General features: G+C 40.4%; 1 protein-coding gene across 1 annotated transcript; it reads right to left on the reverse strand.

Moving 5' to 3' along the window:
* Nucleotides 1-7,550: 7,550 nt before the first annotated feature.
* Nucleotides 7,551-18,929, reverse strand: KCNV2 (potassium voltage-gated channel modifier subfamily V member 2; the record flags this gene model as incomplete). The annotated part of the gene is made up of 2 exons (XM_081280206.1): nucleotides 7,551-7,838; nucleotides 17,532-18,929. The coding sequence occupies 2 exons, from the start codon at nucleotides 18,927-18,929 to the stop codon at nucleotides 7,551-7,553; spliced, it is 1,686 nt and encodes a 561-aa protein (XP_081136332.1).
* Between the last annotated feature and the right edge of the window lie 2,511 nt (nucleotides 18,930-21,440).

Below are 21,440 nucleotides of genomic sequence, written 5' to 3' on the forward strand. Positions count from 1 at the left end.
TTCTGATCACACTCCTCTACTGACCTCTAGATTCTCCCTCTAATTCCTGGAAGGATAGGACTTGGCTTCTGTTACCCTCTCCAACAGCATTCTTCTCAAATTCTTGGGGATTTTAAAGTCTACTCAGTTATATTTCCAATACCCTTGATCTCCTCCCCTTCAGTTTTGTCTTCTACACTATTTCAGCCACTCCCACAGTCTGTCTCCAGATGGTGCCATTGAGAAAATAGAAACCCTTCCATGAAGTCAGCGTCAAACATTCCACCTTTTGATCACCACTTTTTTTTTCCAGTTCATTTCCCATAATGTCTGAACGTGAACAGGTCTTTGCAGCACAGCTTACACTCTATTGATCCTCCAGTCTCTTTACTGTTCCACATATCCTGTCACCTTATTGCTCCTGGTCACACTAAGCACTAAGCACTGGTCACTAGTGGATGGGACAATCTTCATTCTGTGGGACTGTTCGAATGCCTTGGTGTGCTCTCACAGAGCATCTGCACTTTGTATTTGTGCCTCTCCAAGATGCCTGCAGAGTTAAAGCCTCACCCCCTCAGAAATTTTGTTCCAACATTTGTTTCATTGTTCACAATAAGGTCCATCCTGACCTCTGTATTTGAAATTGTGACTCACCCTAATAACATTATTTCTTATCCTCCTCCGGTGGTTTATATTTTCTCTGTTATGCTTATTGCTAAGATACTGCATATTTTCCTTTTAATTTATTCCTCTAAAATAGAAGTTTTATGAAGGCAGAGGATTTTGCTCATTGTAACCCAGTGCCTAGAAGGGTGTTTGTCACATGGAACCATTATCCATTTATTGAGTAAAAACTAAGGGCAAGGACTGCATTTTGAACATAGGTGAATTGAACTAGAAAGTGTCCCCTTGTCAGTGCCCCATGTCATTTAAGATGAACCACAGACATAAATCCAGATGTGTGGGAATCATGGAATTCCCAGGCTTTTCTGGGGATACTAGTGGAAGCACCAAGAAGAGACTCTCTAAAATACTTTGGCCATACATTGGTACTATCCTGGTGACTTTCAATATAGTATTAATTAACATTTTAGAAAAAGATAAAAATTCGGATAAACTGCTGCTACAGTGAAGGCACAGAACCAGCCTCATTGGTTTTCTACTTTTGCTCTCTTTTCTTCCTTCTCCATCTAAATCTGTCTTTCCATTTTCTAGGTATCTTTCCATTTTCCCACCTTTTCTCTTTTTTCTTTTCTGCCTTTCATTTTCTTACCTCTCACTCTGTTGACCTCTTTTCTCCTCTCAGCTTTCTCAAAGAACAAAGCAAATTATTTTTTGGAAAGAATTTTAATTTCCGAGACATAGGAAAAATGAAATTGTCCCCTTTCCCAAGGTTCCCTTGAGCATCCTGTGCTTTAATGAAATAAATGGCCTGGAGGAAGTTGAGTGTGTGGAGGTCGGGTGGAAGGTCTGTCCGCGTCTGGGCTATCTCTCTTCCTCCCTGTTTGGGCTCTGCAGCTCTAGGGGGATGAACAGAGCAGGGAAAGCTTGTCACTGGCCCCTTTTCCCATGCTACTTATGAAATAGAAATAAATGACACATGAGCTTAGAGATTTTGAGGAAAATGAAGGAGGCGGGAGAAACCCCTCTTGGTAGTGAATCTGGAAGCTGGTAGAAAAACACAATCTTCCTCCTGAATACCAAATTTTAATTTCCATGGATGAGTTGACCTGGGGGAGCCCAGTTTCTCTCCCTTCTCAACAAATTAGTCTACACCAGCTGTGAGTGGTGGAAGCAGAGGGACCCTTTTGATGTTGAGGCACCTGCCCCACCAGTGGGAGGCAGAGCTGTCTCATGAAAGTGTACTGCACAGAGTTTAGTGGTCCTCATTGCCCAGTGGGGAAAAGACAAGACTTTGGTTTCAGGTAAACCTGGGCTCAGTCTTGCTGCATTACTTCCTGCCTCTGAAATCTTGAGCATATTACATAACTGCTTTGTGCCTTAGTTTCCTCTTGTGTCCAATGGGAACATTAGCAGTCTCTACCTCCCTGAGTTTTTGTAAGAACTGTGTAATTATGATGACAACCATGAGGATGAGTCTGAATTTTATGCCATACATGTTGCTAAGTGTACACATTAACTTGCCTAAAGTCTCCAGCAAAATTCTTGGCATGCAGTAGGTCCGAGATACATTTTAGAAAGCATTATTATCCAGCACTATATAGGAGATGTAGACAATTACTTTGGGGAACATGAACATTTAAGACATACAAATCTTTCAGGTCACTTTTTTTTGATGAGACAGAGAAGTTTCAGTTTTCCTTGAATCTTGATGCAGAGAGAGGTATTTATCAAAATGGATTAGATTATGGCTGCAAAAAAGAAATAATTCCAACATCTCAATGCTTTATGCAACAAAGTTGTATTCTTATTTACATTTCATGTCCAATGAGGGTCAGCCTGAGCTTCTGCTCATCATTGCTATTCAGAGCTTTTAGCTGATGTTTATTCTATCTTGACATCTGTTTCCACAATCACAAAAACCAGGAGGGCTGTGGTAGAGAAACATCAATTAAATGCCTCTACTCAGAAGTAATACATGGCTCTTTTACTCATATTTGTTTGGTTAAAGCAACTTACTTGGCCACAAATCCCTTGAATATGGTGAGGAAAAGCTGTTGGTCATGGATACATTCCAGGAAAACTAAAGTATTTTTGAATGGCCTAATGACTGTGGACCTTGATGACCACCAAAGAAGGAAACACTCTGGATGGTCGACAGTATCTACATTCTCTTTATAAAAAAAAAATAATAATAAGAGGTATCATGGACTGGGCACCTAATAGAGGATAGATATTGTAGTACTTTGCATTTTTCTCTCAGATAATCCTCCCAATAAGAGGTGAATAATCTCCACATTATAATGTAGAAACTGAGGTTCACTTACTAAAACTTACTAGGTATTTATTAAGGATAGCATGACAATAGTCCACACAGTGAGCACATGCCAGAATGGAAAACAGATCTTGAATGTCAATTCTGACAGATTTATGTTGTTTGCTAGAGAACTATGGCAAAAATGGGAAAGAGTGATGGGATTGCTGTTGTGCACATGGAAAGGGGAGGGCAGCATGGCAAACAGGTACATCTGAGCATTTTTAAATTCTCTGGGTTTCAGTTGTATCACCTACAAAATAAGTTTGAGTACACTTTACCTGTATGAAGGTAGGAGCCCGACAAAAATGGCTTCTTGATGTCCTCTGAGGGCATGCAAACTTCTGTTTCTATTTATATCTATTCCAATTGATTTTATGTACACAATACCCTCATATGCTCAGCTCCTAAAGAAGGCAGAGCCTGAGGCCTTTGACAGGAAGGAAAAATCACTTATTAGCACTTACAGGTGCCAATTATCACTGTCCTGCCAATCATCTGTGAGCTGGATATGCTTCTTGGCCTCTAAATTTGAGGACTGTGTTTCTGAGTCTGGGGCTATGTGTTGGAGAAGTATGATTATCAAATGAACATATGCCATCTTTTTGGTGGCAAAACAACGTATTTTTTCTTAAAACGCACCATGTGTATTAATCAGGGTCACAGCAAGAAATAGATGGCACACACAAGGAGTTTAGTTGAAGAGAATTTAATAAAGATTGTATATACAGAGGTGTGGTCAGGATAAAGGAAACCACCAAGGATTGGTAAGATACTCAGGGACTAGCAACAGTGGGAGGCCATTACTACTCCCAAGCCTGAAGGGACAAGAGGGAGGACATGTTATGTTTTCTTCTTCCTTTTTTTTTTTTTTTTTGCATTTTATTTCACCTTAAAAGATAAGAACCTCTCCTGACCTCAGAAACAAATACTTCCATGAAGGCAGAAGAAAGGCCTATATGTACATATTGTCCAATATGGTAGCCTCTAGTCACATATGCCTGTTTAAACTTAAAAAGGAAATTCAATAAAAAATTCATCTCTGGGTATATTATCTGCGGCTCAAGTGGTTAGCAGCCAAAGATGTCTAGGATTTACTGTATCAGGCAGTGCATAATGTTTCCACTTGGGGAGAGTTCTTTTGGACACATTGACCTGGATCCTTAAGCAGAGTGTTCAATGGACAAGATTCAAAATCTGTCTTCATCCACAGACTCCTCAATGACACAGGGTTCTCTCTGGGCCTGTAGGATTTTCTTATGCAGCTAGCATATTAGTGATGGTGGTGATGATGATGATGATGATGATCTATATTTACTTAGTATATAACATGTGCCAAACAGCTAAAGATTTTAAATATATTTTATGTCATTTAATGACCGTCACAGTCCTGAGGAGGACACTATTATTATTTCCATTTTAACAATGGAGAATCAGGTTTAGAGAAATTGTTATGACACTCTATCAGGCTATACCAGATGAAATTGCCAGTATTTGGTCATTTTTGATGAAAATGGCAATCGCATGTGGTTCAACCTCATGGTAAGTGGCAGAGTCAGGTTTAAAATCCAGACCAAGTTCAATGTGTCAAATTCTCTGTACGTGACCACCTTGAAACCTACTTCATAGGGCAGTTGGAGGAGTATACTAAATAATATTGGCTCTGTGCATGAATGTACACCAAAGCTCATGAAATGTTCATTTTGTTTTAACTTCATCTGTCTGTCAGTCTTACTCCCTAGGGAGGCAGCACACAGCTGTCTGAGAAGATGTGGCCAGTGAGATTGGGAGGAGGTGGCCTGCTGTCATTTACTAGACTCTACCCTGGGGGCCTGAAAAATTCCATCATTGCCATTAGGACGTCTCCTAACCCTTCCTGCTACTAGTCCCTACTTTTTTTCCTGCTCAGAGATTTTCTTCTGTTGGGTAGGTATGAGTCATTCTTCCTGGGCCTCCAGCAGAGGGAGATGTGATGAAAATTGGCCCTTCCTATTCACTGTGCCCCTCAGACCCAGAAGACACACTTCATCAATAAACCCTTCCCCTCAGGACCACAGAAGGAGCAGGAAGTGGGAGGTGGAGAGGAGGGGCAGCTGCCACGTTGAGTATGACAGACATTTATATAAGCTGTCCTCTGGATCTCCCGCACATTGTAACTGCATAATTTGTTTCTGGCAAGAAAACTGATTTGAAATTCCTCCTTCTTTGATTTGGCAAGAGTGAAGAGAAGCCTCCCTTGGCTGAGAGGCTCATGTTTGGGTGGGGTTTAGGACCTGGGAGTAATTTCCATTCATATGAGGAAACTGTCTATCAAAAGCAATAGTATAGAATTGCCAGGTCTAGAAAGGAAAATACCGGGGACCCAGTTAAATTTGAATTTCAGATAAATTTTTTTAGGAGAAGTATATATAATATGCAATATTTGGACATGTTTCTACTAAAAAGTATTTTTGGTTTATACAAAATTTAAATGTATCTGGTGCCAAGATTTGAAAGGACTTTCCTCCAAAATTCAGGTGTTGCTAATATGACAGTATTAAGAGGTTGGACATTTAAGAGATAATTAGGCCACGAGGCTCCTCCCTCATGCCTTATAAAAGGCTTCATGTAGCATTTAATGAGTTTGTCTGTGGCATGTTCATTGTAGTGTTCCTCTTCTGGAGGATGCAACTGTAAGGCACTGTCTTGGAAGCTAAGAGCAGCCCTCTCCCAACAAGCAAACCTGCCCTTAACCTTGATCTTGGACTTCCTGGCCTCTAGAACTGTGAGAAACATATTTGTTTTTTTATACACTACTCTGCAGCATTCTGTTGTAGTAGCACAAAACAAAGATGCCTTGGCTACCTGTACTTATTTAGCAACCTTGCAACAGTAGCCTTTCTGCATACAGCTTCAGGTGAGAATTCATTTATGATGATGAGAACATGTGGCTAAGAGGAAGATCGAGAGGTAGTTTTGTCAGCTGCATCCTATTTTCATAATCATGGTCTCATGGAAGGGGCAATGCAAAGTGGCTCTCAAAGTGGTTCCCTTGGACCAGTGGCGTCACCTGGAACTTGTTAGAAATGCAAACCCAAATCCTCATGCCCCACCAGGACCTACTGCCTAAGACACCTGTACAGGGTGGATCCAGCATTCTGCTTTAAGCAGCCCTGTGGGTGATGCTGATGCAATTTGAGAGCAAGTTTAGACAGAGCAAGTGCCTTGTGGACAAGATGGATCTAGGCTTGAAATCTACTTCTACCATTTACAAGCTGTATGAATGCAGCCAAATTGCTTCCTAAATAAAAAAGGAATAGAATATCTTATTTATGGTTCTGTTAAGGGCAAATACTATACTATATACTATGCATACAATCGACAGTGCTTGTCATTGGAAGACAAGCAACTATTAGTCTTATTTATATGACACAGGTATAGGCCCAGTCACACTCGGAGACAAATTTGACAGCAGGGCAAGCTCTAGTTACAGGGGCAATCTCTGTGTGCTCAGACAGGCCTTTAATTTTAAGACTTCAATTTCCAATAGACCTATGGAGGGAGAAAATTGCAGGGAGATAAATGACCATGGCCCACTGTGGGTCCTAGTTTCCCAACTGACACATAGCACAGAGTAAAGGCCCTTTGTTCAGTTTTGACTCAGAGCAATTACTCAAAAGGTAGGTTTGATTTTTTTTCCCACTTTTGTGGAAAGGAGAAGGGCCAGAGGCCTGAGATATGAGGACAATGAGGGGCTCCTTTCAAAAGAAGAGGGAATTAACACACTCAGGCTTATTTCACAGGTCAAATTGGGGCTCCCACATCATGTCTAGACCAGTTCCTTAAATTGGGCATTATTGACATTTGGGGTCCGATAATTTGCTGTTTGGGGGGCTGTCCTGTGCATTGTAGGATGTTCATCAGTACCCTAGGTCTCTACCTACTGGATGCCAGAAGCCTCCCTCTCTGTCCTTCACAGTATGGACAATAAAAAAAAAATCCCTAGACATTGCCACATGTCCTAGGGGCAAAACTGCCTTTAATTGAGAACCACTGTTCTAGAGTTTATTAGACAATACCCACTCCAACAACTTAAACATCTATCATTCACTGAGAATTTACAAGTGTCTCTAATCTACATACTCATACTCAAGATAGTTGTTATTACCTATATTTTATAACTGAAGAGACTGAGGCTCAGAGGGTTAAGGTAATTTGGCTCAAATCATATAGTTTGGTAGATCTGGAATTTTGACTGAAAGGTTGGTCTACATCCAAAGCTCACATAGTTCCTGTTGTGACACTCCATCTCCCTGAACTGAACAAAAACATCTTCATTTTCTTTAAGAAAATTCTCTCAAGTGAACTCAATTCCAAAACTATGGATGCCAAGAGAAGCTAAAAGACAAATCCAACATGTTGCTCCTTTCAAACCATTCTCAACATCAGCATCATTGGAAAGGTTAGGTTTTTGCATGCAACTCAGTTGCATGAGCAAAATGAGGCATTCTGGCCAAAATGAATATTTCTAGAGATAGAATTTTATGAACTGAATGCCTTTGTGTATGTCTGCCCCACATGTTCTTTTGCTGCCATTCATAATAACAAAGGGAGCAAATGAAGTCTTAAAATTCCTGGAATCTACCAGAAACAAATCCTATGAAGTATTCTCTTGCCTTGGGGTGGGCTGTGTGTTGCTTCTAGCTAGACACTCAGCCATCTTCTTTCTGGCTCTCTGCATGAAATCCACGTTTCCTCTCTCCCTACGTATGGCGGTATATTCATAAGCTTTGAGCTTGCTATAGTAGTCAGAGAACTTGTTGTAGAGGATGGAAATGGGCATCCCATTGAGAATAATCCCGAAAGCAATGCAGAGGAAGGCAAAGAGCCTGCCTAGGAGGGTCTCTGGGTACATGTCTCCATAGCCCACAGTGGAGAGGCTCACCTGTATGGAGGGAAAGCAGAATGGAACTGTTAGTATTACGAGGGAGGAGAAAGACAGAAACAGGCAGGAGGGCATCCTCTATCTCCCTGCAGTTACCTAGGGGCATGTAACAGCTTCTTATGGAGCCAGCTTCAGAGGGTATCATCAGAAAGTCTGCCAATAGGACTTATGCCATGGAAAGAATACAAGCTATGGAGCTCGAAGACTCTGGTTTGAAACCTGACTATTCCTCATAGATACTCATATATAACATGGGGGTAGAGATACTTACTTTAAAGGGTTATTGTAAAGAGAATTTAAGATAACATATGTTGAGTTCCTGGTGCAGAATGTGCTCAGTAAATGCTGGTCATTATCTCCTTACCCCTGTCCCCAGCTGTGGCCAGCATCAGGATAGGAATTCCCTAGGTTGGCCTGGATCACGAATGTATTAGAAATGAGCTTGGACTTAAACCCAGTAAAAACCAGTGTTCAAATTCTGACTCTGACTCTTCCCAGATGAGACCCCTCGGGCAAAATATTCAGATACTTAGATGGTACCACCTAACTCCCATGATTCTTATGAAGAAATCATAAGAAATCATTTTAGAAAATAAATATATAGCACTCAACACACTATCATGGCATTCAGCGCCTCCATTGTCTCCCTTTCATCTTAAAAAATGAAGACAATTATAGCACTTCTCAGAGTTGTTATACAGTTCAATGGAGATATTTTTATATGAAGGCACCTTAATTGCAAGTGTCCAGAGAAACACTCCTTATTTTGTGAAGGTATTATTGGAAGACCTCACAGACCCAAATTATGCACACTCCACATGAAATTCTTCTTACCACTCCTCACACTGCTTTAAATCCCACTAATGAGAGATTTATTTAGGTTAACAAGCTTCTGTTTTAAAATGCAGATACCCATGGGACTAGTTATCAGTATAGCCAGAGAAAACCTTGGGAAAATCCCTTGGGGACCCATTTTTTTTATGCCTCATGTGCTTCCTGTGGTCCCTAAACTGTTGGCCAAGTTACTAGAAGCCTCTTAAGCCATGCTGTTGCTCACAGTTGTAAATTCTGCCTTGCACAACTCCAGGTGGTACTTATTGCTCCATTGATTTGTACAGTCGTTGCCACAATATTCCAGGAGATAGCAGTAATCATACAAATTCACCTACTGACCATTCTGAAGTGGCCTTTAGCCTAGAAATGAAACCATTTTTGTTTTGAAGATGTAAGGGTCAGTTTGAACTTACAAGTGTGATTAATTGATCAATAAGAATGAAATGGAGAAATGAGTCAGCTGGAAAATCTGATGAAGCTGATAAGAATCACAGCTCTGTCCAGCCCATCAAAAGGACAAAGTGTACCAGGGGGGCAGTGGCACATGCCTGTCATCTCAGCAAATCCTGACGTTGGGCCAGAAGGATCTCAAGTTCAAGGCCAGCCTCAGCAACTTAGCAAGACCCTGTCTCTAAAGATAAAAATAAAAGGGGCTGGGGATGTAGCTCAGTGGTAAAGTACCCCTGGGTTCAATCCTCAGTTAAAAAAAAAAAAAGTGAGACAAAGTATGCTTTCTGGTGAGGTTTCAGGGGTCAGAGCTCCATCTCTGATGAGAGAACTGCTGAGGGATGTGCTGCCTTTCCCGTAGGGGAAGAAAACAAGCAAACATAGAAGAGGCAGGATGATGTAGCTGAGGTTAAGGAAACAGGTACCACACTAGACTTGTTGGGTCTGAATCCACTTCCCAGCCATGTGAGTTGGGCGAGTCATTCAAGCTCTCTCTACCTCAGTTTCTACTTTTGACATATGGGGAGAATAGTACTCACCTTACAGGATTGTTACAGGAAATGAAGGAATGCCTGGTATAGAACGTGTGAGCAATAATGTTAGGGCTTGTAGGCAAATCCAAGGGACCCCATATCTGAAAGCTCATCCCAGCTGAAGGGTGGCAAAGACCAACATTGACCAGGTATGCTCTCTACCAGGAGCTTTACATCTGTTAAGCTCATTAGATCCACAGGCTGTGGAAACAGGCTCCTCCCTGACTTCTGCTAATTGCTGGCTGAGGGAGATTAGGGGGAGGGGTGCCCTCTGGCTCTTGTAGAGAATCTGCTTTTCCTAACTTCTGGGTAAAAGGGTGATGAGAGGCTGTGATGGATACTTGCGTGTGTGTGTGTGTGTGTGTGTGTGTGTGTGTGTGTTCTCACCAACCACATCAAAAGTTAAAAAAACACTCAGCTGTGTGAGTTGAGCAGTAATTTTCATCTGTCACTGACACCATTAACTCACACCCCCTGGAGGAGGGCTAAAGAGAGTTTGAGTGCAGAGGTGAGCGGTAGGATGGGGTAGCTTTAGAATATGAAACATCCAGGAAAATCCAACTGGGAGTCCTTGCAGTGAACCAACACTCAAGGATCCAGGATGTGTGTGTGGGGAGGTAGGGGTCAGGGACAGAGGGAGGACACAGAGGAAGGAAAATAATCAAGACAGTGCTTATTTTCAGCTTTGATTAATCCCACACTGGCTTTGCTTTGCCCCAGCCCCAACTTCTTTGTGTTTTTGTTTCTTCTTTGGCTGAACTTTGAGTGAAAAGTCAAAAGCAAAGAAAATTGGCTTAAAGACGAATAAATATTTGACATGCCTATTGTGTCTTGGATCTCTAATTTTAGAGAAAAGACCTCTTCTGCTAAGGAGGCTGTGTGCGATTGGTTCCCAAGAATTTTTTCAAAATGTACAGTTAATTTATGTGTTGTCTATTTTGTGGCTAATTTGATTCAATTACTGATCTGTTTCTTGCTCTGGGAGGAATTAAGATTCCTTGGCTGTAGAAACTTCTTTTAAAATCCCGGTTCCATATGCCAAACCATTTCTCCCTAGATGGACATTAAACCCTGAAGGCCCAGAACTGACCCAGGTGACCTCATTGAGTGATTTCTCACATTAGCAGGAGTTGGATTGGAAACATGACCAAAATGTCTGCAAGCCAACTTAATAGCCAGAAAAATTGGTTGACCCTGCCATTCTGTAAACTGAAAACTATCATTCTGCTGAAAACATACATATTTTCCTTAACTTTGGATCCCCAAAGCCAGAATATGACTTTCCCCCAGCTGCTTCCTGACCTGCCAAACATTATGAGGACAAATTTTCCTCCAAAACTTGACAACGACTGTATTTGGATTTCTACTTCGAAAAAGGAATGTGTTTCCTTCATAAAGAATTAGGTGGTGCCTGCACACCCATGTTTATAGCAATGCAACTGACAATAGCCAAATTATGGAATCAGCCTTGATGTCCATCAATGGGTGAATGGAGAAAGAAAATGTGCTATATATACACAAATGGAGTTTTACTTAGCCACAAAGTAGAACAAAATTATGTTATGTGCAGGAAAATAGAACTGGAGAACATGGTAAGTGAAATAAGGCAGACTTAGAAAGTCAAGAGTTGTATATTTTCCCATATTAGAAGCTAGAGGGAAAAAAAAAGAAAAAAAAATGAGGTGGGGTGGGTGATAATATAAGGGAAACCATCAGAGTAGAAAAGGGGGACCAGGGGGAGAAAGGAGGGAAAGAAGTGAAAGGGAAGCAATGAAGAATAATTGACTAAATTATAATGCATGTATGAATATATTACAGAGAATCCATCCATCCATCCATTCATCCCTTCCTTCCTTCCTTCCTTCCTTCCTTCCTTCCTTCCTTCCTTCCTTCCTTCCTTCTATTCTTTCTCCCCCCCCCCCCAGGACTAAGAATTGAATCCAGGGCTCTTTACCATTGAATTACATCCCCAATTTTTATTTTTTATTTTGAGACAGGTTCTTGTTAAGTTGTTGAGGATATTGCTAAATTGCCCAAGCTGGCCTCAAACTTGCAGTCCTCCAATGTCAGCATCCAGAGTCTCTGGGATTACGGGACTGTGCTACCATGTCTCTCTCTGAATCCCACTATTATGTATAATTATAATGCACCAGTAAAAAGTTTTTTAAAAATAGGCATAGAGAAAGTCTTGACACCATGAATCTAGGAATTGTGACCTCGGGGAATAAAACTAATTTTTGAAAATAATATGCTTTCTAGTTTTCTCAAAGAATTGAAGGTGGTTAAGACTGGCCTTTTCTGCCTAAGATTATTATATATTTCAGCGCATGTTGTCCTTCAAAGCAGTCAGTTTCAAAGATGATATTTACCCATGCTACTGTTGTAAGAAATATTTTTGGAATCCTGTTTTGATTATAATTTGCACAAAATACTTGTGGCAAGACTTTGATATAAGGTTGTATCCACTTTGATGGTTAATTCTAGGTACTAATTTTAAACTCAAGATGTCTTTTGACAATTTTAAAATACTGAATGCAGCCTCAAGAAAGGCAAATATGTAGTACCATTACAAAGAAGCAAATGTACATGTCACAATCTGTGAAGGTAATTCCTCATTGGAATTCAAAGAATGTTTTGATTAGTGGAAGCACTGTTAGAATGATCTCATGGGCAATCACCTTGACGAGAACAACACTCATCTGTATATTTTACATCTGTATGTTATACTCCATATAAGTACATAAGTGGCACAATAAGGAGGCATGTGTGCATGAAAGTAAAACCATTTCAAGTCTGGGCTCTATTAATCTACCCACAAGAAGGTACCCAGTATGCTGTCCTCTGTATCCTGAGCTTATTCAGTACCTCCCATTGCCCTCTAAAACTCCATCAGGCTCCACATAAGTTATACTGGACAATGGGAAGAGCATATTTTGAAGATGTATAAGAGGACCATTTCTAAATCAGGGACCCATAAGATCAAAAGTCATTAACTGTCTATGAGCCCTTGTCCCATTTATAGCTCCTGTGCTGTTTCTGAAGGAGCTAGGAGAACTCGAACCCCTCTTGTGCCAGACATTCCCTGGTGTCTCTCAACTCCAGGCCTGACACTTTCCACACACTTTTGTAATTCTGTAACTGGGATTCCCTTACCTACTGTCTTCTGGTTATATTCTACCAAGTGGAGGCACATTGTAGAGCCTGGATGGTGGGATGAGGTCAGAAGGATCTTAACTGCTGCTGGTTTCTATCATCCCTCCAGTAAAAGCAGATATCTATGGCATTTTTCTCATACCAACCTCCAGAGCCATCTTAGAAATCTGTGCATCAGCTACACAGTGCCCCTCCTCTGCGCTCCAAAGCTCTGATTACACTGCCTACTCCTATTTGTTTTCCTAGGTCTAAGGCAACAGCTATTCTCTGCAGTTGCTATTCTTACTCTTCCTTTTAATACCTATGTATCTATTTCCCTATACCAAATACCCACCTTGGTTTCTGTCTTCCACACTGTAATCTGACTAGTTCACTTTTCCAAATGAATCTCCTCAAAGCAATCTATTAAATTAAACTTCAGTGCTCTTGCAGATGCCAACTTTTTGCAAGGAAAGGATAACATTTTTGAGGAAACAGAAAGATCAGAGCAAGATCTCTGGGTGCAATTATTTGGTCCCTTGGCATGAGACAAATTTTCTTTTCAGAAGTTTCTGAAATAATGAGTTCACATCCTAAGTTTCTTATTTGGTTTCTACAACTTTAACTTGCTCTGGAAGGCTCAGAATGAAATGGTTTGTTGATAGTCCAATGGATCTTTTCTACTTAAAAATATACCCACACAAGAGGCCAATAATTACAGCTTCATCATAGAGTTGACTGTTCTTGTTGATCTGTTCCATACATCTCTCACTCACAGACAACCTAGAGAACCCCCAAATTGCTGGAGCTGTTCCAGGCATGGCCTGTTTATCTGCACACTGGGAAGTTCTCTCTTGACAGAACAACTGACCCTTTTATATGTTTTACAGTCTTTTTTTTTTCCCCAGTAGAAAAGGAATCACTTCTGTTTTGATTTCCCCCAAAATAAATTTGGCAGCAAAGGTTATTGCTTCTGTGTGATAAAGACTATCAACTAGCCAGATATGGTAGCTTCTATTTATTGCAGTCTTAGAACAGGCTAGTTTACATATGTTTCTTATTACATTAGTACTCACAAATAATCTCCATTTGACAGACGAGTAAGATGGGTCTATCTTATATCCTCATGCATCAGCTTTTGCAGATGAAAGGGCCCATGAGGGATTTGTTTTGCAGCTGTAGGAGAATTCACAATAATGAAAATGACTGTATTCCTAAAACTCCAAGTAGAATTAAGGAGGAAAGTTTCAGGGTCCTTGGCATAGAGAAAGGGAAGATTATTATAAGCAAGTCAGGTTTGGGGTTGTCCAGAAAAACACTAAAAAACATAGGAGAATGGATTAGAAAATCTGTTTTTCATGTGTGGCAAAGATTCCACAAGGAATATAGTTCTGGAGTTGCATAACACAATATCAATCATAATTTTTTAAACCTCATTTTGAAATTGTCATTTTGTGAGTGTATGTTTTCTGATGGGTGCAATATATTTGAGCAGTAATATACCGCTGCAGTAGAATAACGTTAATATTGGGCCTAATTGTTATATTGCCCCATAGTCAAGCTCTTTGCCACCTAACTTCACAGAGCTTTCCTCTTATGGTTGGGCCAAACTGCCTGGCCTCTTGACTGAGTACAGCCATATGATTTGCTTTGGATTGAGCAAATATGAACAATTAAATAAATTAAGCAAATATGAACAGAAGCAATACAGCACTTTCATGATTGGGCTGGTATGCTTCCTCTTGCCCTTTGCCGCAGCCAAGCACATATTCCTATTCTATATATGAGGGATGTGGAGCCCAGGCCTCCCCACTCCCATCTATCATACAGTTGACCATCAGACATGAGAACAAGTGACACCAAATGAGAAGAACCTTCCAGTTAAAGTCAGACTAAACTGCTCAATTTTATACTGATGTGCTAAATGAATGCTTGATGTTTTAAGCTTCTGGACTGTGGGGTGTTTTCTAAGACATTATTATTGTGGAAATAAATCATTTATTTATAGATAACGAAATACACATTTATCTTGTTTGTGCTCAAAATTTCTAAAATAATGAGATGGTTTGATTGATAAAATACATGGAGACCACTGGATCCACAGTTGCTTTTGGGATTCCACTGGTCAGATTCTGACGTCTATTTCGTTATGTGTATTTAGGTGAGTTTCTCCTCATCATTCAAGTTTTATCTCAATGTCACCTTCTCTAAGAGGCCTTCTCTGACTATACCATTAAAGGGAAATTCTACCACCCAAATTGCTCTCTGGCTGATCCTACCACACAAGACACACCAACATCTTATTTATTATGTCTTTGTCCACTAGAATGCAAGCTTTATGATGAAAAGACTTTTCATCCCCTCCCCAATCACTCTGTATCCCTAGTGCTTGGAATAGTACTTGGCACATTCGTGTTCAGTAACTTCTTGCACAGTGAGTGAATAAGATGGATTTTTATGGGTTAAATGAGGAATTGGCCCATTATTTTGAATCTTTTCACTTTGCACCTATATACGAGAACCAAGCCATCTTTGTGTATATCATCTTGGCAGCATTCCTTCCTCCTTGCTCTGTGAGGATAAGAACCTTTAGTACACAATGTACAAGGTAATCAGAAGTACAGGAAAGAACAGGATTAATAACATCAGCTCTGGGGGAATGAATAGTCCTAAAATTCAAGGGGAATTACTTCTATTGTGTTCATAGATTTACTTAATAAAAAGACACAAGTTATCTATCATTTATCTAACACATAATTATTTATACTGGTATAAATCTCAAAAAGTGGATGAAGGCTGTTGGTAAATGGAAAGGTTAGAATGTGCAAAATTTAGTCCTTGAAAATAGTGTCTGATAAAGATGATGGCTACTAAAAAAATAAAAGAAAAAAAGGAAAAACCTCATATTGTTAAAAGCATAATTGGTAAATTTATTATGGATAAAAATTGAATGGTAATTCAATTATTATTGTAAAATTATAGAAAACATTTATCTTGAGTAAAATGATTTCAGTTTAACATAAAAGGGGATAACTAAAAGTTTTAAACTTCAGTGTACCTTAAACAGATCAGGAAATTAAGTGGATCAGTGGTTTTTCACTTCTGGAAATATTTTAAAAGTAAAAATTCAATATTAATGACATAACTAATAAAATGTTTATATTAATACATAAAAAGTTAAAGCAAACATGTGGGTTAAATGTCATATAAAAGAGTCCCTTAGGGCCAATGCCAACCTCTGTGAGCCAAGATACTTAGATAACTGAAAATTTGACTCTAAACCTTGTATTATATCATCATGAGGATTTACTCTTTTGCCTTCCTGCCTTAGTCACCTCCAAAGTAAATGTCATTTGCTCAGGACAAATCATTCTCCATGAGCTCCATCTGTACCCACGGTTTATCTACTATGGGGATGACCTTTCGTCACTTGGAATATGATCAGAGGAGTGGCATTTGGCTAAGCTCATTTAGAAGAGCCTAATGTCATCCTGTCATTGAAGAAAGCTTGTAAGTCCCGGTATACATATGAGCTCTCTGCTTTCAAGGGAAGAAAGACTCATTGAACTGCAGAGCTCTACAAGTCTCACTTCCTCTTTTAGAGATGTGGAAACCGAGCAGAGAGAATGATGGAGTGAAGTTCATTTGGTTACAGTTAATTATTGGCAGATCTGAGTCTAGAACCCAGTGCTCTAAATCTTCCATCATGTTATACTACACTGTTGGTAGCCCTGTGATGGTTCTTCTCAGAATTTCACACCAGACTGTGGGTTCTAACATACACAAAGTGAATATTGAAAATATCTGCTTCCTTTTTATATTTGCTTACTATCTTTAAAGGCATTGCAAACTACTCTAATAAGGAAAGACTACATCTAGTTCTTTCTCATTTCTACTAGTTTATTCATTGGACTGAGAAGAACTAGTTAGCATTTATTTTCAGGGATGCATCAAGAACACCAGAAACACAGATATTTGAGTAAATGGCATAAGATAGTATAAAAAGACAAATACAAAAGAAAACAATGAAAAAATAATTAATACATTAGCTGTACAAATAGGCAAGGTATGCAAAGTAACTAAAGTTTGGAAGAGATAGTGCAGGGTGTGCAAAGGGCACAGGGTTTTAATTCTAGCTTTGCACCCAGAGCTGTGTGTCTGCACCCAAACTCTCTGTACCTGTCCTCTAGCTGTACAATGGAACAAGTATAGGTAATTCTGAAAGAACTTTTGTATACTTAGAACTAGTGTCATATTAGATGTTTCTTTCCACATATATTTAACTAGAACCAAAAGCAGTGGAATTTTAGAGATTTAGTCAAATCTCACTCCTCTGCATAAATCTACAGCTTCCCTTGAAAACGGAAGCAATTTCCTACTTTTCTCCCCTACCTTGCCTTTTTTTTTTTTTTTTTTAAGAAAATGGTGACCGTAACTGTCACATCCCTGACATAAACTTTATAAACCATTTAGGATATTGGATGATCCATAGGTTGTAATTAATAAAAACGAAGACAATGAACCCACACTCACAATGAATCTTTCTTAAAATCTGCCTGTCAAGAATTTTAAGACTAAATCAGGATTTAAAGATTCTTGAGACCAAGTCAAGTTTAGTTACTTACTAGACTATAAATGTCTATGTCTTTCCAACTTGTTAACATCAATTCCCATTTTGTGATGGGATGAAAAGAGTAGTGTCTGGATACAAAAGAGAATAGAGAAACTCAGGGGTCATGGTACTCACCGCGGCCCACCACCAGGCTTGAAGGATGCTGGTGAAGTTGGTGCCAGGCACGTCATGCTCCACGGAGTAGACAGCTGCAGAGAAGGTAAAAATGCCCAACGTGATAAAGAGCAGGAGGCAGCCCACCTGCTGGTAGCACTGGAGCAACGTGAAGCCAAAGGCACGCAGTCCCGTGGAGTGGCGAGCTAGCTTAAGGATGCGGAAGATACGCATGAGGCGCATGATGCGTAATACCTGGCCCACCTTGCCCACACGGCCCACCGTCTCTAGGTCTTGATCATGTGTTGAGCCCCTGCTGTACCCCTGAACCTCCTCAGTGAAGCCCTCGAGCAGCAGCTGCAGGTAAAGCGGCAGTATGGCCACCAGGTCCACCAGGTTGAGGGCGCTGCGCGCAAAGCGCCGCAGGTCTGGTGTGGAGATAAGACGCAGCAGGTACTCAAGCGTGAAGAACGCTACACACAGCACCTCCAGGTGCTCCAGGATGGACCCCGGGTCGCCACCTGTGCCCTCCTCTGCCTGCTGCTGCATCTCCTCCACGGTGTTGAGTGTCAGTGTCACCACTGAGATGAGCACAAAGAGGTTGGAGGCCACCCCCATGACCTTAGCAGCCACAGATGAAAAGGGCTTCTCCATGAAGTTCCAGAGGCGGCGCCGCTGGGCTCCACAGAAGCGCATGTCGCGGAAGAGCTCTTCGGCCTCCTCCGCCTGCGCCTGTGCGCGCAGCTCGCGTTGGATCTTGAGCTGTTCGCTCAGTTCCTCGCGTCGCTCCTCGAAGCAGATGCGGCAACAGCGTGGTGTGTACTTGAGCCTCACGCCCCAATAGCCCAGCTCCTCTAGGAAGTTTTGAGGGCACAGCTCATCTCGCACTAACAGAACCCCTGATGTGTAGAAATTGTAGATGAGCTGGAAGACATCTGGATCACGATCGAAGAAGTATTCGTCTGTCTTTGCCTCATAGTCATCACACAGGCCCAGCTGGCGGCTGCGGGTCGTGGAGGTGACAAGGCGGCCCAGGCGTGTTTTGGGGTAGCTGGCCAATTCGCAGTAATCTAACTGGTAGCTGTGGCCGCCAACATTCACGTTCAGCATGGACAAGTGGGCTGGAGTGTCTGTATGGCCATCCAGCTGTGCAGTGGTGATCTCTCCTGGCTGCTGGTCCTCCTTGGCAAGGTTGTCCTTCCACTCTTCCTCCTCCTCCCCGCCACTATCGTCCTCCTCGATGTAGTAGTTATATCTGACCTCGGTCCATGGCGTGATGCTGCCGTGGGAGCCTGAACGAGTCCCTGTGGAGCTCCTGCGGTGTTGGTTGGTACCTGTACTTGGAGGGTCCTCACTCTCCAGAGTACTCCAGGGTTTGTAGCTCCAAGACCCTCTCCTCTTGTTAGTCTGTTTCAGCATGGCTGATGGAGTCAAATCTCTTGCTTGTTACCCTGATTGTCGTAGGGTCCTTAGCCTGGTCACTGCCACTGTCTCCGAGAGACCTGCCTGGACAAGTGCCCCTGAGGTCCTAGGCCCTGCTCTCAGAAATGCTGCTCCTCAGGCCCTGGAAAGCCCAGTTCGGCCCTGCCTGGCCTGCGAGGTCTGAACATAGTCAACAGTGCGGTTGACTAATCTTGCTGATAGGGAAGAAGCAAGTGTTAGGAGGGATTTGGGGCCTCTTAGCCTATTCCCTCCTCCTCCTGCCCTACTCTGAAGTGGAGGATGATTATGTGGTCTTAAATCTCTAGATAATCAGAAGAAGGCAGAGATTATTGCTAATAAAAATGTCACTCAACCTTGCCCTTGTGAAGGATATGTGTGCCAGGAAGAAATCAACTGAATTGACTAGAATATGGATCCTATAAGAGTTTAAATAATCTCCTTCTCATCCATCCACACAATCACATTTTCCCACATGGGTTCTCCTTAGCAGCAGTGCGCAGGAGTCCAGACAGATCTTTAAGACAGTTTCAGCATTTCCCTTTCTTTCATCCTCTTAAATGGTAAGGACATGTTTCAAGGCAGTATCCCCAAATTGGATGAAAGAGTATTTAACAGCCTTGTTTAAAGGTGGCCAGATTTATTCTAAGAAAAGTGTTTTCATCATCTTTCAAAACATCATTTAAAAAAAAATCCCTTTTTGTGACACTGTGATAATGCTGGGGATGGAATCATGATGGAGACAGAATTGTAGCACTCAAGGAGCTAATGGTTTTGCCAGTGATAAAAATATGCAAGGACAGCAAAAGAGCAAGAAAAACAAACAGGTGTAAGAGAAGAAGAGATTTATTCTGAGGAAATTGACTTTTTGATTGACTTTATTTTGAATAACTAGCCTTCCTGGTAAATTCAAAAGATAAAAAACTGCACTACAGTAAAAAGTTTCTCTCTCCCCTACCTCTAACCTCCAGCATCAGGTACACTTCCAAGGAAACAACCATTTTTACTAGTTTTTGGCTGTCCTTCAGGTATTCTAAATATATACAAGCAAAAATCTGAATATACATAAGCAAAAATCTACCTATTTCCATGTATAATCTGACTAGCTTTCTATTATGAACTCATATCAAGGAATGTTGTATACACTTTGCTTTTTCCAGTTAACCATATATCTTAATGGTGTTTTCATATCTGATCATAAATATTTGTCTCATTTTGAAAATAGCCACTTAGCAGTTTGACAATAAGAGACAATCAGGTGACTTTCTATCTTTGATCTTATAAACAATGAAGCAACAAATAACCTTATACATATGCTCAATATATATGAAGGATAAATTCTTAGAAATGGAATTACTAGGTCAAAGACTGCACATTTACAATTTTGATTGATAGTACCAAATTTCCCTCCATAAAAGTTTTACCAACGTACAACTCACCATCAATGAATAAAAATGTATGATCATATTTTTGAGGTCTCCAAGTTTTATAGGTGAGAATAATATGCAGTTTAATTTGAATTTGTATTTTTTGTGATTGAGCATTTTTATGTGATTATGACCTATTATATTTTTCTGCAAATTGTTCACGTATTTTGCTCATATTTTTCATTGAATTGCTGGTATTCTTCTTGTTGATTAGAAGGAGAGCTTAATATATTATGAAAAGAGGTTTTTCACCTGTGACATGAATTATATTTTTTTATAATCTTAGTCTTTGATGACATTTTCTCATATAAAATTTTTTATTACTTCCAGATGTTGTGTCATATTAGAAAACTCGTAACCACTTTGAAAATCTTAAAATTTTCCTTTTTATCATTTTATTTTTCACTTTAAAAAATTTATCAGGAATTAATTTTGATGTGAAGAGTGAAGGTCCCAAGTATTTATCTGGATGTCTCAACACATTAATTTTTTCTCACTGATTTGTAATGCTCTATCACACAGTTCCATTTTAGTTTTGCTTCAAATTTGCCGAGAGGTAACGTGGCTGTGGGGTCTGCACCTGCTCATGTAATACTCACTGATACTGTTGAGCTTGAACTACCTTCAGCCTACAGGCTTACAATAAAGCTGCTTACCTGGCTCAGCCTTTAAGTTCCTAAATGTATTTCTAGTGTTCTCATATTGGCATACAATATTGATATTGCTACTCTAGTCACACACTTAACCATTTTTCTGTTCTGCCCTGTATATTGTGTTGAGTACCATCATAATAATTTTGACATGATACAGGATTTATTTTTCCTTCTAGGACCAATTATATTATAAAAAGTAAGGGTATCACCATTTTCATATTTTTAGCTTCCTCTGTTTTTTTTTCCAAAACAACATAGTGCTACTTGCCTAAATTTTCAATACTCTCAAGGCTTTTGCATTTAAAAAATTTTGGAGTTGTTAATGTTTGTAAGGCATTGGAACCTTAATCACAAATGCCACAACCTTGCAGTAGGTGATGACTGTTGCCTTGATGGATTGCTCTTATACC

This window comes from Spermophilus citellus, assembly GCF_964194105.1.
Source record: "Spermophilus citellus genome assembly, chromosome: 2".
NCBI classification, from domain to species: Eukaryota; Metazoa; Chordata; class Mammalia; order Rodentia; family Sciuridae; genus Spermophilus; species Spermophilus citellus.